Source organism: Papio anubis, chromosome 2 (assembly GCF_008728515.1).
Source record: "Papio anubis isolate 15944 chromosome 2, Panubis1.0, whole genome shotgun sequence".
In the NCBI taxonomy this organism is placed as follows: Eukaryota; Metazoa; Chordata; class Mammalia; order Primates; family Cercopithecidae; genus Papio; species Papio anubis.
This window is the reverse complement of record NC_044977.1, coordinates 28673167-28688738: the sequence shown is the minus strand read 5'-3', so window position 1 is coordinate 28688738 and position 15572 is coordinate 28673167. Positions and strand designations below refer to the sequence as shown.

The 15572-nt window shown below is 35.7% G+C and overlaps 1 protein-coding gene and 1 long non-coding RNA gene across 6 annotated transcripts in view; one reads left to right on the top strand and one right to left on the bottom strand.

The window, feature by feature from the left end:
- The window catches only part of MORC1 (MORC family CW-type zinc finger 1), a 160458-nt gene that overhangs the window by 105847 nt on the left and 39039 nt on the right, over positions 1–15572 (top strand). For all 4 annotated transcript variants that reach the window (XM_031662990.1, XM_031662989.1, XM_031662988.1 and 1 more), the window contains 3 exons: positions 11648–11710; positions 13419–13664; positions 13845–13916. In XM_031662990.1, coding sequence (XP_031518850.1) covers positions 11648–11710; positions 13419–13664; positions 13845–13916 — 381 coding nt within the window. The remainder of the gene's footprint in view (positions 1–11647; positions 11711–13418; positions 13665–13844; positions 13917–15572) is intronic.
- Positions 1–15572, bottom strand: part of LOC110742515 — a 77094-nt gene that overhangs the window by 42406 nt on the left and 19116 nt on the right. The gene's annotated exons all lie outside the window — the stretch shown is intronic.

Below are 15572 nucleotides of genomic sequence, written 5' to 3'. Positions count from 1 at the left end.
ATCTTCTATCACAAGCGGCTACATTTCAAATATCTTTATTTACTGATACCATTTTGAATATAAACATGATATTTCTGGAGCAGAGCAAAGTATTATATATAATACAAGGAATCATGCTAATTACCCTTTGCTCCAGTTTTTACCTCGGAGCAATGGATCGGGTAAGAGTCAGATCAGATGATATCTTACAATTTGTACTGTAGGCAAAGAATCCTAAGAAAATGTATCTGGACATTTCTATAGGAGAGCAGCAACCACGCTCTCCACACTCTTTTGCTCTTTGGGAAAAGCCCTGAATTATAACTCCTACCCTTTGGAATGTAAACAGATCTCTGGGGGTAGGGAAAGATGAGACTAGTTTCTCCAACTTTACAATTCTGGTCTTGTCTCTGTGGTCCCAGGTTTTATTCCTCCCTTAAAATATAAACACATATTCCCAGGGAGGTAAATGTCTCTGGAGGCAAATCTCTTCACATGCCCTCTCCACTAATAATCAGTTGCAGATTAAATTCTAAGATTTGTTCTTTTAGTCCAAGTCCCAAGTGAAGTAAATTTAATCAGAAAATCCTAACTGTACAGAAACATGAAAGTATTTTCTCTATAGTCCCACAAAGAATTGATAGAAAATTAGAAAGGAGCATTCTTTACTTTTCAGGGCTGTGAGTCTGTCTGTCTGAAAACGTCACAATTTTATAGAAATATTCACTCCTGAGATCTACACCAGACAGACTAAACAAGAATCTCTGGGTCTGGTGCTTTGGAATCTGCATTTCTGCTGCTTCCCAGATGATTCTATGCACCACCAATATTCACTTCTTTATTCCTGGTTTAAGGATTCTTCAGTTTTTCTACTTACAGAGACAGTTCATCTTATGCAGTTCTCACTGATTCAGTCTGCGATTTGCGGGACTTTCTAAACTCATAAAGAAATGTAATAGTCTTGCTGGGAGAAGTTATAAGTGTCATTTAAAAATGAATACTGATATTTTCAAGCTTTCTAGGGTAATGATTCTTCTTTGAAATCTGAAAAGATGATGACGATGATAAAAAAAGATGCTATCATTGGTAAACAGCTATTCATTAAGTAACTCAGATTTTGAAGTAGGTTAACTGTGTTATTCAGATTTCTATTTTACAAAAATGCAATCAAAGATGTAAGAATGTATTCCTCAAAAAAAGTACACACGTGATTTTTTAAAAATGTATTTTTAAAACTATAGGCCAACCCCAAAACTGATGCTGAAAATCATTGTCTGTTGTTTGAAATGTATCTATTAGTGGAAATCTGTATCTCTAATTAGAACCAGAAGGAAAACTTTTAGGGGAACTATTTACATTTTTCATTTAGGTCAACTTCATTTAGTATACTTAACATGTGCAAATTTAGTGCACTAATTATATGTAAATCACTCTTTCCACAGAGGATGCTTCAATAGATAAACCAAAAATCCTTTTTGTCTTAATGCTTTAGAAAACTTTCTCCTGATCTTGTGTTTTACTATTTTGCTTTGACTTTTTCCCTTCAATTCCATTGGATTATTAAATTAAGTGTGCAAGTATTTCCTTTGTATCTATTATGATCTAAGCATTGTGCTAAGTCCATTGGGCCTTATAACAGAAAGGCCATTGCCAACCTCAGCAAGATAAGTTTCAGAGGGAAAGCCAGGTGGGATGAGGGGAAATGGTGAATGGAAAGTAAAGAAGTAGAAGCCATGGGTAATAAGCTGTGTTAGGAAGTTTTGTACTAATGGAGCAAAGAAACATGGGGTTATAGCTAGAGCATTAGGTAGGGTTGAGGTAAATTCGTGGTTAGGAGAGATTAGACAATGTTTCTGGACTAAGAGGAAAAAGCCAGTAAAATTGAAGAAGTATAGCACACAGGTGTGATGGGACCTTTTTCTTTTTTTTTTCTTTTTTTTTTTTTTTGTTGTTGAGATGGAGTTTTGCTCTGTCACCCAGGCTGGAGTGCAGTGGTGCGATTTCAACTCACTGCAACCTCCGCCTCCCGGGGTTCAAGCGATTCTCCTGCCTAAGCTTCCCCAGTAGCTAGGATTACAGTTGCCCGCCACCAAGCCTGGTTAATTTTTGTATTTTTTTAGTAGAGATAGGGTTTCACCATGTTGATCAGGCTGGTCTCGAACTCCTGACCTCAAGTGGTCTGCCCACCTTGGCCTCCCAAAGTGCTGGGATTACAGGCATGAGCCACCGCACCCAGCCTGGGACCTTTTTCTTGTAAAGAGTCCAGTAAGGACAGGAAGGAAGGATTACTAGGACCGAGGTGCAGGGTTTAAGTTAGGGCAGGAGGAGGGACATTTTTTCCTCTGAGATTGTGGAAAAGAAGTTAAGGGTGTTCACACACACCTAAAACTTTTATGAAAACGGTGGGCTTTATGTGGAGGGTACAGTAAAGATTTGGAACAATCTTTGTGGAGATGGATACAGAAGCTAGTTAGGGACAAGTGAAAAGATTGTCCAGAAGAGTATGAGAACTATGCATATTTCTTGTAGTGTGGATTCAATGGTTATATATAGTTTAAGCATCACTGATCTGAAAATTTGAAATTCAAAATAATCCAAAATTTAAAATTTTTTGAGTGCGATACAACACTACAAGAGGAAAATTCATCTAGTTTATGTGACAGGTTACAGTCAAAACAGTCAAAACGTTGTTTCATGCACAAAAGTATCTAAAATATTGTATAAAGTTACCTTAAGACTGTGTATAAGGTGTATATGAAACATAAGTGATTTTCATGTTCAGACTTGGGTTCCCAAGATAACTAATTATATATATGCAAATATTCCAATATTCAAAAAGTCCCAAATCTGATTCCCAGACAGACTGTCCTGGGAATCACTTCTGTTTCCAGGCATTTTGGATAAGAGATACTCAACTTGCACAAATTTTAGCAGCCTGGAATTTCTGCAAAGATGGAAAATGATGTCGTTGATCCAAGATTGAGAATTATGAGGATGGCATGGCAGAGCATAGCTGATGTGATAGACTCTTTTTCTCAGATAGAATTGGGAATAGAAGGGAAGTCAAGAGGGTTATAATAAATTCGGAGAAAGAACTGTGGGAAAAGAAGTTTCTATGCGTATGAGGAACATTGATAATAATCCTGAAAGAATTAGAAGAACTATACATTATAAAGAAGACAAAAGCATTTCAGAGGTGGATAACTTTTAAGAGATGAAAAGACAATGTAAGTTGCTCAAGGTGACTGAACTTGAGCTGCCCCTGGAGTTACAAAGTGAAAGTAGCATGTGATAGAATTAAAGAAGATGAGCAGGACTCAAATGGGTGGGAGGAATATATCCAACATTCTTAAGGATATGGTGCACTTTACTAAATATATAGTTAAAACATAACCCATTCATTGACTATGGTAAAAACCTTCTAGGTATAGATCTAAGGTAGAAAAGGTGTTCAGTGCAGCTGTCTTTGAATTCTTCCTCTGTCTCCTGCTATGTTCTTCCAATTATGAGTGAATTTTTGCCTTCATCGTGTTACTGGAGGTCATTACTGTGTCTGTTCTTGCTTCTGTATTAACATAAAATGTTTTATTTGGGGCTAGGGGTGGTGGCTCATGCTTGTAATCCTAGCACTTTGGGAGGCAAAGGAGGGCAGATCACTTGAGGTCAGGAGTTCGAAACCAACCTGGCCAACATGGTGAAACCCAATCTCTACTAAAAATACCAACAAATTAGCTGGGAGTGGTGGCGGGTGCCTGTAATTCCAGCTACTCGGGAGGCTGAGGCAGGAGAATCGCTTGAACCCAGGAGGCAGAGGTTACAGTGAGCCGAGATCGCGCCACTGCACTCCAGCCTGGGTGATAGAGTGAGATTCTGTCTCAAAAAACAAACAAATTATTAATGTCTTTCTACTCAAAATGTAGTTGAGACATCTTTGCTGTGTTTTTCTATAATACCTCAAGTTCTTTTGTAGAAGCAACTCTGATATTAAAATGAAAGAGTATAATTTATAGAACTTATAAAATAGAACTTATAAAATTTTTATTTACTCAAAATTCTGTTTAGTGATGTGATTAATAGTTCAGGTCAAAATCCATTACAATAAAACTAGCACAAAATAACTACCTTCAAGCTAGCACCTAAAATATTACAAACCCAGATAATTTAAGAGAATTGTACATTGTGAAATCCATTTTGCTGTATCAGGAACAAGACTCATCCCAGAGTGATGCAAACACTGGAAGAGAGTACACACTGGAATTTAATATAAAGCATCCAAATACTGTGATAAGCTCCAACAAGTAGTGGAGAAGTAACCACCTTTTGAATGTAGAGTAGACTTGTGGCACTGTTTTGGCCATGGAAGAGATGAGCAGTAGGCTCTAGAAGCATCTGTTTATCCTGCCAATCATCAACATATTGTTGAGAACCTATAATACTCAAAATCTTGTATGAGGTACTACAGATAAAAACAAATAATTGGGAGTTTACAATTTATTGAAAGAGACCCACATGTCAACATATAACTATTAGATATTGTGATACATACAATGATAAAGGTAGGTAAAGTATTACAGGGGACTTTTGGTATAAATATGGCTATATAGACTTAGCATTTCCCCATTCTTTTTCTGAAAGTCTTCTAAGAGCAACACAGAAAATGGAAGACAAAAATGCAAACTGAAATTTTAATCAAACTAGGAAACTGTCTTAGTCTCTTTTGTGATACTATAACAAAATACCAAAGATTGGGTAATTTATAAAGAAAAGAAATTTATTTCTGATAGTTCTGGAGGCTGGGAAGTTCAATATCAAGGTGCCAGCATCTTGTCAGGGCCTTCTTGCTGTGTAATCCCATGGCAGAAAGCAAGAGAGTGAAAGAGGGCAAGAGAGAGAGAGAGAGATTGAACTTGCAGTCTCAAATCCTGTAATAATTGGCATTAATCCATTCATGAGAATGGAATCCTCATAACCTAAACACCTCCCTTTAGGCCCAACCTCCCAACACGGTTGCATTGCAGATTAAGTTTCCAGTACATACTTTTTGGGGGACACATTCAAGCCATAGCATAGATGTATATCAGCATATTTCTCAGAGCTGCTCAAAACAATGGAGATGATGCAGGAACTCCACAGGAAGAACAGAAGAGAAATCGAAGGAGGAGCCCAGCGCTAGCATATCAAAAGAATCAATACAAATACACTTACTGAAAAAGGATACATCTAGAGATGGAAAAGCTATAGCCGTTATCTGCAATAGCCAGCAGGCAACAGGAACCCTACTGGACCAACTTTGATTCACAGAAGTAGAAAATGTGAAATGCACATGAAAGGACTCAAATAAGGCACAATTTTCAGAAGCGATATTTTTTGTAGAGATCAGAGGAAAAGAAGCTAGGCTTGTGAAAAATAACTTGCCTAGAAATTTACCCTCCACTTACCCTTTCTATAGAAAGCTCTGGGAAAGAGCTGGTCCTGGAAAATCCAACTTTTAGAATGACATGTTTTAAAAAAGCTAAACAGATAAATTGAAAAAAAAAAAGATTCCAGTAAAATATCAATAAGAAACCATATAATTATATAACAAATAAAATACTGCAAGAAAAATGTTAAAGAATTCTAGCAAAATATAAATACAAAAAAGAAACAACTATAGCCATTCCTGATAAAATTTTCAGAAAAACAGGAATAGAAGAAAACTCTCTCAATTGATAACGGGCATTTACAAAACACTTGCAGCTAAAATCTTGCTTATTAGTGAAAGAATCAATGTTCTCCCACTAAGGTCAGGAATGAGGCAAGAGAGTTTCACTCTCACCCTCCAGTTCCACATTGTACAGGAGGTTCTAGATGGTGTGAAAAGAGAGAAAAAGAAAAGGCACTCAGATTGCAGAAGAAGAGGTGAAAGTTTTTTTTCTTTCAAAATTTGATTGTTTGTGTAGAAAACAGATAATATTTATAGAAAATTACTAGAACTACTGAAATGAGCTTTAGCAAGGTTGCAGGATACAAAATCAATATATGAAAATTAATTTTCTATATATTAGCAACAAACAATTGGAAATGGAAATTGAAAAATACCATTTCCAATAGCATTAAAATATATTAACTACTTGGAGGTAAATTTGGCAAAAGACATGTAAGACCTGTACAGTGAAAGCTGTAGAACACTGCTGAAAACATTAAATAAAACACATAAATGGAGAGAGATTCTATGTCATGAGTTTGAAGAGTCAACATTGCTAAGATATCTATTCTCCCCAGTTTGCATCAATTAAAATTCAAGCAAGTATTTTGATAGAAATTAAAAACTGATTCTAAAATTTATATGGCATACAAAGAATTTAGAATAACCTTAAAAAAGAACAAAGTTGGAGGAATCATACTACCTAATTTTAATACTCGTAATAAAACTGTAGTTAAGTCAGTGTGGTATTGGTGTAAAAAGAGACAAATATAGCAATGAAATGGAATAGAGAGTTTAGAAATAGACCCACAAGTATATGGCCAGCTGATTTTCAACTAAGGGACCAAGATGTTTTAATGAGAGAATAAGAATCTTTTCAACAAATAGAACCAAAACATTTGGATAGTCATATATCCACCCAAATAATAAACATTTATTCTTATTTCCTGTTATATACAACATTATTTTGAAATGGATCATGGAGCTAAATGTAAAAGATAACCTTCTAGAAGAAAATATAGGAAGAAATTTTAGTGACCTGGTATTTGGCATATATTTCTAAAATATGACACAAAATGCATGAACTATAAAAAGAATTTTTTTTTTAATTGTACTTCATCAAAATTAATGACTTTTGCTCTTCAGAAGACATTGTTGAGAAATTGAAGTCAAGCTACAGACTTGGAGAAAATATTTGCAAAACAATACCTGACAGTGGACTTGTATCTAGAGTATGGAGAGAACTTTTAAAACTCAGCTGGGCTCGGTGGCTCACGCCTGTAATCCTAGCACTTTGGGAGGCTAAGGCGGGTGGACCCCTTGAGGTCGGGAGTTCAAGACCAGCCTGACCAACATGGAGAAACCCCATGTCTGCTAAAAATACAAAATTAGCCGGGTGTGGGGGTGCATGCCTGTAATCCCAGCTACTCGGGAGGCTGAGGCAGGAGACTCGCTTGAACCTGGGAGGCAGAGGTTGCAGTGAGCCAAGATTGTGCTGTTGCACTTCAGCCTGGGCAACAAGAGTGAAACTCCGTCTCAAAACAAAAACAAAAACAAAAACAAAAACAAATAGTAAGAAAACAATGCAGTTAAAAAATAGATACATTTAAGCAGGTACTTAACCAAAGGAGACATGCAGATAGCCAATAAACACATGAAAAGTCAATTTCATTAATAATTACGGGAACTGCAAATTAAAACCACAATGAGATAACCACTACACACTCACTACAATGGATAAAGTTAAAATGATTATGCTATGTTGACCTAGGATAGAGAGCAACCATTAAAAATGCAAAATGGTAAAATGACTTAGGAAAACAGTTTGGCAGGGTTTTTTTGTTTTTTGAGATGTGGTCTCACTCTGTTGCCCATGCTGGACTGCACAGTCATAGCTCACAGCAGTTTCAAACTCCTGGCCTCAAGCGATCCTCCTGCCTTGGCCTCCCAAAGGGTTGGGATTATAGGAGTAAGCCTAGTTTGGCAGTTTTTAAAAAGTTAAAGATACACCTATCATATGACCCAGATATTCCACTCTGAGGTATTAGTCAAAAGAAATGTAAGCATATGTCCACTTCAAAACTTGTGCTTGTGTGCTTATACTAAGCAGCTTTGTTTGTAATTGCCAAAACCTGAAAGCCATCCAGATGACCATCAAAAGGTGAAAGGACAAATTATGGCATGTCCATTCAGTGGAAAATTACTTAGTAACAGGAAGAAATGCACTCTTGATTCACACAGCAATATGGATGAGCTTTTAAATAATTCTTCTGAGTGAAAGAGGTCAAACAAAAAAAAGATTGCACACTGTGTGATTTCACTTAATATAAAACTCCGGAAGATGCAGCTAATTGACAGCAAGAGAAAGCAGATCAGTGGTTGCTTAGGAATGGGACAGGGTTGGAAGAGGTGCTGGGGAGACAAGGAAAGTTTTGGAGATGATCGGTATGTTAATTATCTTGATTATTATACATGTCTTGATTATCTTGATTATTATACATATATCAAAAGCTTTCAAATTTTGTGCTGTTACTTGTTTGTCAGCTGTATCTCACTAAAGCTGTAAATTAGAAAAAAGAAAAATTAAAATACACATCAGAAGGAAATTAAACATACACATTTATACATACATTTTTTAAAACTCAATGAAAAAAGTCATTTTTATGCAAGAAGATTCTAAAACAGAAATATAAGGATTTGTGAAGAGATGCTGAGACTGTAGGAGACAATGAAATAAAACATAATTTTCAGAACTTAAAGAAACAGAAGAAATGAAATCATACAATTGGAAAGAACACAAGGCAAATTATCATTTTGGTAAGGACAGTGGGGATATAGAGCAAAGGTCACAAACTTTTACCCATAGGCTAAATCCAGTCCACCCCCTGTTCATTTATGGCCCACAAGCTGAAAATGACTTTTACATTTTTAGATGATAAAGAGAGAAAGAGGGAGAGGAGAGACAGAGAGAACACTGACCTGCAAAACTATTTTCTATCTAACCTTTTACAGAAAAAGTTTGCTGTCCCCTGGTGTAGATGATAAAAGTAAAAAGCAAATAAAAATAATAGAAATTAGGAAAGAATTGCTTACAATTAATTACACAGAAAATGATAATGATAGAAGTAAGAAGGAGACACAATATTTGCATAATTTGAATACCCAGAGAAAACAGAATAATGGAAGAACACATTTTTAAAGATATAAATCAGGCATGCTTTTCAGGAAAAGGGTAAAACTTGAAGCTACATGTTTGAAATGGTATGCTACACAATAGGGAAAAACTGCCCCCAGAATAGTCAATAGTAAGATGTATATTATAATAAAATTACTCGACTATAAAAAATATAGATTCCTTTGACCAACAGGTATAAACATCAAGTCACCTATAGGGACAAAACAGTTCACTTTGGCTTCAAACTTCTCTAAAAAAAAATCAGCTCCAGGTGATGAAGTAAAAACTGTAAGATCCTCATGGAAAGGAAGTGTGAACCAAGACTTTTATATTCACTAAATTACTCTTCACATAAAAAGCCTACAGGTAAATAGTTTTAAAAATAGGAAAGAACTGGGTATGGTGGCTCACGCCTGTAATCCCAGCACTTCAGGAGGCCGAGGCGGGCGGATCACAAGGTCAAGAGATGGAGACCATCCTGGCCAACATGGTGAAACCCAGTCTCTACTAAAAATACAAAAATTAGCTGGGCATGGTGGTGTGCGCCTGTAGTCTCAGCTACTTGGGAGACTGAGGCAGGAGAATCGCTCAAACCCGGGAGGTGGAGGTTGCAGTGAGAGGAGATTGTGCCACTGCGCTCCAACCTGGCGACAGAACAAGACTCCATCTCAAATAAATAAATAAGTAAATAAAATAAAATAAAAATAGGAAAGAACTCAGGAAATATTCTCATGGTCTCTTTTTGAGGAAACTACCAGGGATCAAACTTCAACCAGCAAGAGATGTCTGAAAATTCTACAGCAAAGAACTGGATGTAAGCATTGACTGTATTTAATTAAAGCAAAAAGCCTAAAATATATGTGACATTAAACACCAGACTGAGTGTAAATACCCTGGCAATGTAAAAATAATTCGGCTAACAAAAAAGGAAAGGCAAGGGTGATAGAAGGGGAAAAGTAGTTTGATGTTTGCCTCAACTGTAATAGGAGACAAAGAGGTGTCGTTTATTTGATTTCAACATACTTCTTAGTACTAAGTTAGACACTGGGAAGGATCATACTGTTGATAAATATCAGGGGAACAAAAGGGGGAAGAGAAAATAAATTTTGCCACTGTTCAGAGTAGGAAATACATAGATCCTGTCTAAAGACAGAGAAAACTAAAAATATTATATGAAGTTATCACCATAATGGAGGTCACCAGAAAAAGAGAAAATACTGTGTATCATTAAAAACTTAAATTATAAAAGTAAAGGATAAAATAAAACGGTTGAACCAATATCAAACGTGTATATGATGTCAATAAACCAATAATTACAAGTGATATATGAAAAAAAGAGACAATCATACTAGTAATAGGAAACTTTAACTTACTCTTAGCTCAGGGATACCTAAATAATCAATAATAATAATAGCTATATACATATAATTTTATCTATCTATCTATCTATTTATCTATCTAAACTCTGCACTCTCAAAATAGAGTATGTATTTCTTTTCAAGTACTCTTGGAATAATCACAGGATGACTATATGCTAGGCCACCAAAAAGCCTGGCAGAGACAATTTAGCAGTGTCTATCCAAATTATAAATGCATGTACCTTTTGACCCAGAAATTTCACTTTTGGAAATTGAGTATATGGACATATTAACCCAAATGTGAAATTACCTATTTACTAGGTTGGTCACTGCAAAATTGTTTGTATAGTAAAAGATTAAGAAGATCCAAATGTCAATCAACAGACCTGGTTAAATACATTTTTTTTTGTAACAATACACTGGAATACAACAATACAGCTGTAAAAGAGAATAAGAAGCTCTTTATGTACTAAAGAGAAAGACCTCTAGGATATATCCTTAAATAAAAAGGCATGATGCAGACCATGTGTATAATATACTACCATCTTTCCCTGCCACAAAAAGTGGGAAAAATATATATATACACACACACACACACACATATATATGCTTGTATATGTGAAATATAAACAGATCTCCAGAAACATTGAACAAGATGGTGGTATCAGTGGTCACATGTTAATGGAATATGAATTAGACAAGTGGAGACTGAAGTAGTAAAGAGGCTTCATTTTAATATACTTCTAAAAATGTGTTGTCACATGTGACTACATTACCTCTATAAACATGTAGAGAGGAACAATGCCATGAGGGCATAGAAGATAAAGCAATTAATTATCCCTTGGGGAATTGGAGGAGACCTTCAGGATAGTTATCTGAACTGAGACCTGAAGGATGAGTGGAATTTGACAAATGGACAAGTTTGGAAAAGTCATTTCAGGCCAAAGTATGGAAACATGAAAATAAGCCTGAGGAATAGTAAATGTGATTGGGCACTGACTGCATTAGGGACATAGGCAGGGTCAGTTTACCCTCAAGAGTCCATTGAAGCTGATGCCCAGAGCTCTGAACTAGACAGTGCTGCTGCCTAAGGTCAGGATTCCTTCCAGACCCGGGACCCTGTAGGTGGGGAACAGAGAGTCTTGAGAGAAAAGAGACAAGGGCTGTGGAGGCTGGACACGAGACTCAGTTCAGCAGAGCAATGCCTTGTTCAAAGACATTTGATCCATAATGCTTCAACAAACCATTGGATTTTCTTGCACTGTCTTGTCACTACTAATCAGAACATTACTGCAGTATATCTAAACTTAAATGCAGTCCTTGAACAATTATTCATGAGGGTTTGCTATCTTGACCTTTCTTTAAGAAATGGAGAATGCTGAATTATTACCCTATGCCAACTGAAGGTTATTTTTACTTACATTTGCCTTAATGGTTTGTTTTCCCATAAAGCCTCAATTTATACCAGTGGACGAAATCACTATCACTTCCACCTGCCTAACTTCAGCAGATAAGGTGAGTAATTAATGTAGGATTAAGCAATTTATGTCATGTTTTAACCATGTGAAGGATAAGCCTTATCGAGGGCCAACGGTCTTCATGGTTTATGAGGTTCACACAGTGAAGCACTAATAGATTTTAACTGCCATTATATTCTTGTTAGAGTGATACATGTTTATTAGGGATAAGTTAGAAAATAAAACATAAACAAAATTTAAATCACCCATTATCTTCCTTCCTGTGCATAATAACCTTTTAAAATGATGTATTTCTTTCCAGTACTTTCTAGGGATATATACATACATGTTTTTTGTCTACAGATGTGTATTTGCCTAGAAATATGTTGTATATATAGTTCCTATGTCATTTCTTGTGTTTGCTAAATGTCATATTACATTATATTCCTCAAATGTCTGTTCTTATGTAGAATTTAAAATTTAGAGAGGAACATTTTTGAGCCTTTAGTTAGAGCTTCTCAGTTATATCAGTCACACACAAAAATATGAAACTCTTTATAATTTTAATTATTCACATTTCTTAACAGGCAGATGATGGGATTTATAAACTCAGACAACCTTTAAATAAACAGATTTCTGATATACATAATGTATTTTGTATCTTTGGCATTTCTTTACCATTCACTTTAAATACTGGAACAGTTGTTTCCATCCTGTCTTTTTAGTTTATGTGTGTGTGTTTTTAATTCGCACCTTCTGCTACTATATCAAGGAATCAGAGACGAATGAACCCAGTAATAAGTTGGAGCTGGTATAGTCTTATAATCCAGCTCCCTCCTTTTATAGTAATGTATCTAAGATCACCACATACCTGAATTGCAAAACCAGACTTAGAACCTACCCATTTTATAATAAATTATCACCAGAGTCTGAGAGCAAGATGAAGAAAGGGATTCTTCTGGAGTGGAAAGCAGTAAAAATCACCTGCAAGTAACTTGCCATGGGAAATAGATTGTAACATGTCATTGTAAGTCCTCTGTAATAACAACATTGTCTCATGCCTTGAGATTTGACTTAGCTATGAACAAACTAATATACTGTATCATAACTTTACAAAATGGTGGTGGTTTATGTGAAGGAAAGTGGGAGCTAAAGAGTTTCACTGAGCCCTCAGCACTGTTGCGGAGAGGGTTACTTGACTAGTGGACACTAGGCTATGGAGGATAATGATATGTTTAGAATAACTAGAATGTCACTCGGTGCTCTGCCCTCAACTCCTCTCCTTCTAATAGTTATTTTTGGTTTCTTACAAAAGAGAACAGGCTCTAACAAGCAGGCACGTGTATTCTAGATCGCTTAGCAAATGTAGCTTTCATTGACTGCAGTAGCAGCTAGCAAGGGGCAGGAAGCAGGATGTGAGTGTGGATGGGGAGGAGGACCAGCCTTGTTTGCAGCAGGGAGCCAAAGGCAAGTGAACCTCTATTGGGATGAAGTCAGAATGCACAGTGTGTTCTCAATTGCTGGGCTTTTTTATCCTCAAAATCAGATTTCTTGACCCAGCACAACTTTGCAGCTATTTAGGAATCAAATTCTTAATAAGCCATTGTGGCATTATACATTTGCTAAAGTTGTTTCTAAACTTTTGATTTTTAAACTTTTTATTAGTAATAAGAAATACCTATTATAATGAGGTTATGAGAGAAGTGGTGATTAATTATAAATAAGCTATCTACCAAAAAATAAAAACATGTTCTCTGTTATTTAAGGAAAATACCAAAACCCAGAAAATCAGGCTTTTGGGCGATGACTTGAAGCATGAATCTCTTTCATCCTTTGAGCTTTCAGTGAGCCATAGAGGACAGAAAAGAAACATAGAAGAGACAGACTCTGATGTAGAATATATTTCAGAAACGAAAATTATGAAAAAGTCTATGGAGGAGAAAATGAACTCTCAGCAGCAGAGACCTCCAGTAGCTCTGCCAGAAAATGTCAAACTAGCTGAGAGATCCCAGGTATTATCATTGTTTCTTGTTCACAAAACAATTCACTTATTCTGGAAATAGCATTTGGTCAAGGTTTTGCTTCATCTTCACATTTTAAGACACTCAAATTATAAAATATACATTGCAATCTGTGTTTCCTGGACAAGGTCCCAATTTCTAATTTTTTTTCTGTATTCTCTGTTTTGAAAGAAAAGTCAGATTGCTAATATTACCAGTGTCTGGAGAGCTCAACCAACTGAAGAGGCCCTGAAGGATGCCCAGGTGGGAAAAGGCTTTTAAATTTGTATTTAAGGGAGAAATATTCATATAGGATAAACCTTTAATCTTTAAGTTTTGCATTCAATGCTTTATAGGAAAAATGCTTAGCTAAATCATACATATTGTTACCCTGTAATGAAGGTTCTGAAAAAAACTGGGATATAATGTATTACTAAGTGTTGAGAGTCATGTTAACAAATGCACCACTCTAGAATTTTCATGTGTACAGATGAGTTTATTTCTTTGAAAAGAATCACAACACATTTATTCTTACAGAGTTGCCATTATTTAATTCTTTTTTTTTGAGGATTTGCCCTCAGATTCAGTTTATAACAATATGAATGCCTACAATTGAATGGGCATTTACCCTGTGCTAGGTTCAGTGCTGAATGATTATAGACATCGTCTCAATAACTTTCATTTTATATCTTTTTAAGCCAAAATTTACTGCCTAGTTTATCTACCTTGTCCATCACATTTGACTTCTAATGCCCTTTTACTATTTCCACAAATTAAATTCAACCTTAAAGAGTAGATATTGTTCACCGTAGGAAATATTCAAATGAACTGCTATAGGCTCTGAAAGCCATAAACTTACTTAATTAGCAAATATCTGCTGAGTTCTACCCAGTGTAAGACATTGGATTAGTCGTGGTGGGAGGCAAGATCTTTTATGCATGATCCTTTCCAAAGGAATTATTTTGAATAGTAGTTACATTATAGAAATCTCTCACACATTCCTTATAATATCTTTGGCAAATGGTATACAGACTCTCTGAAAATCTTTAGTAAAAATCCTTACTTCCTAAGGCAGCCTTTCCTTAATACCATTTTTTGGGTAGCTCATCCTCTTAAAGTATTTCAAGTCCATTTTCCTATAATTTTGAAATTTTTGCCCAAATCTTTTCTTGAGACTATATGAGCCAAGCTGCATCTGTTTACAACCTACAGAATTTCAAGTTTTTTGTTGATTTGAATTATGTATTGTACTTGAATGTAACATTTTATATATTCAGCAGATATTCAACCCTTGCTGTGTTCGAACTCCTGCATGTTATCACTTCATAATCATGTCTCTTTTAACTCAGAATTCCAGAAAGACTCATTAGCTGTGCAATTTCAAGATTTAGGATTTGTCAGTTTATTGTATAGATATGTTACATGCTCTAAAAACATACAGTCCATTGAGAAGTTGAGAGTGTGTCCAAGTGTTAGAACAAAACATTTTAGACATTAAATACAGGGACTCACTCAGTATGCACGTGCATGTGTGTGTGCATAAACATATAATATGTAAAGCTATATGAAGCAATATACACACACTTCATGTAGATATATATACTTATACCAGTATATACATAGATGTGTCTGTATATGTATAATTTTACTATGTGCCATTCAGTATGCCAGTCACAGGAGATTTGGGAATAAAACCACATATGGTTTCTGCCACCATCAAACTTACAGTCTAGTGATAGAGACAGACACCCAATAATTACAGAGACAAACGTCAACTGCTACTATGGCAGTTTTTATGACACAGTAGCATGAGTGTTTATAATAAGGGTTTTTGATTCTGGTAGGACAGGAACATCTTCCCAGAAAATATGGTAACTAGCCTTTTAGGATTGAAATGTAATTACATTGGTAAAAGGGGAG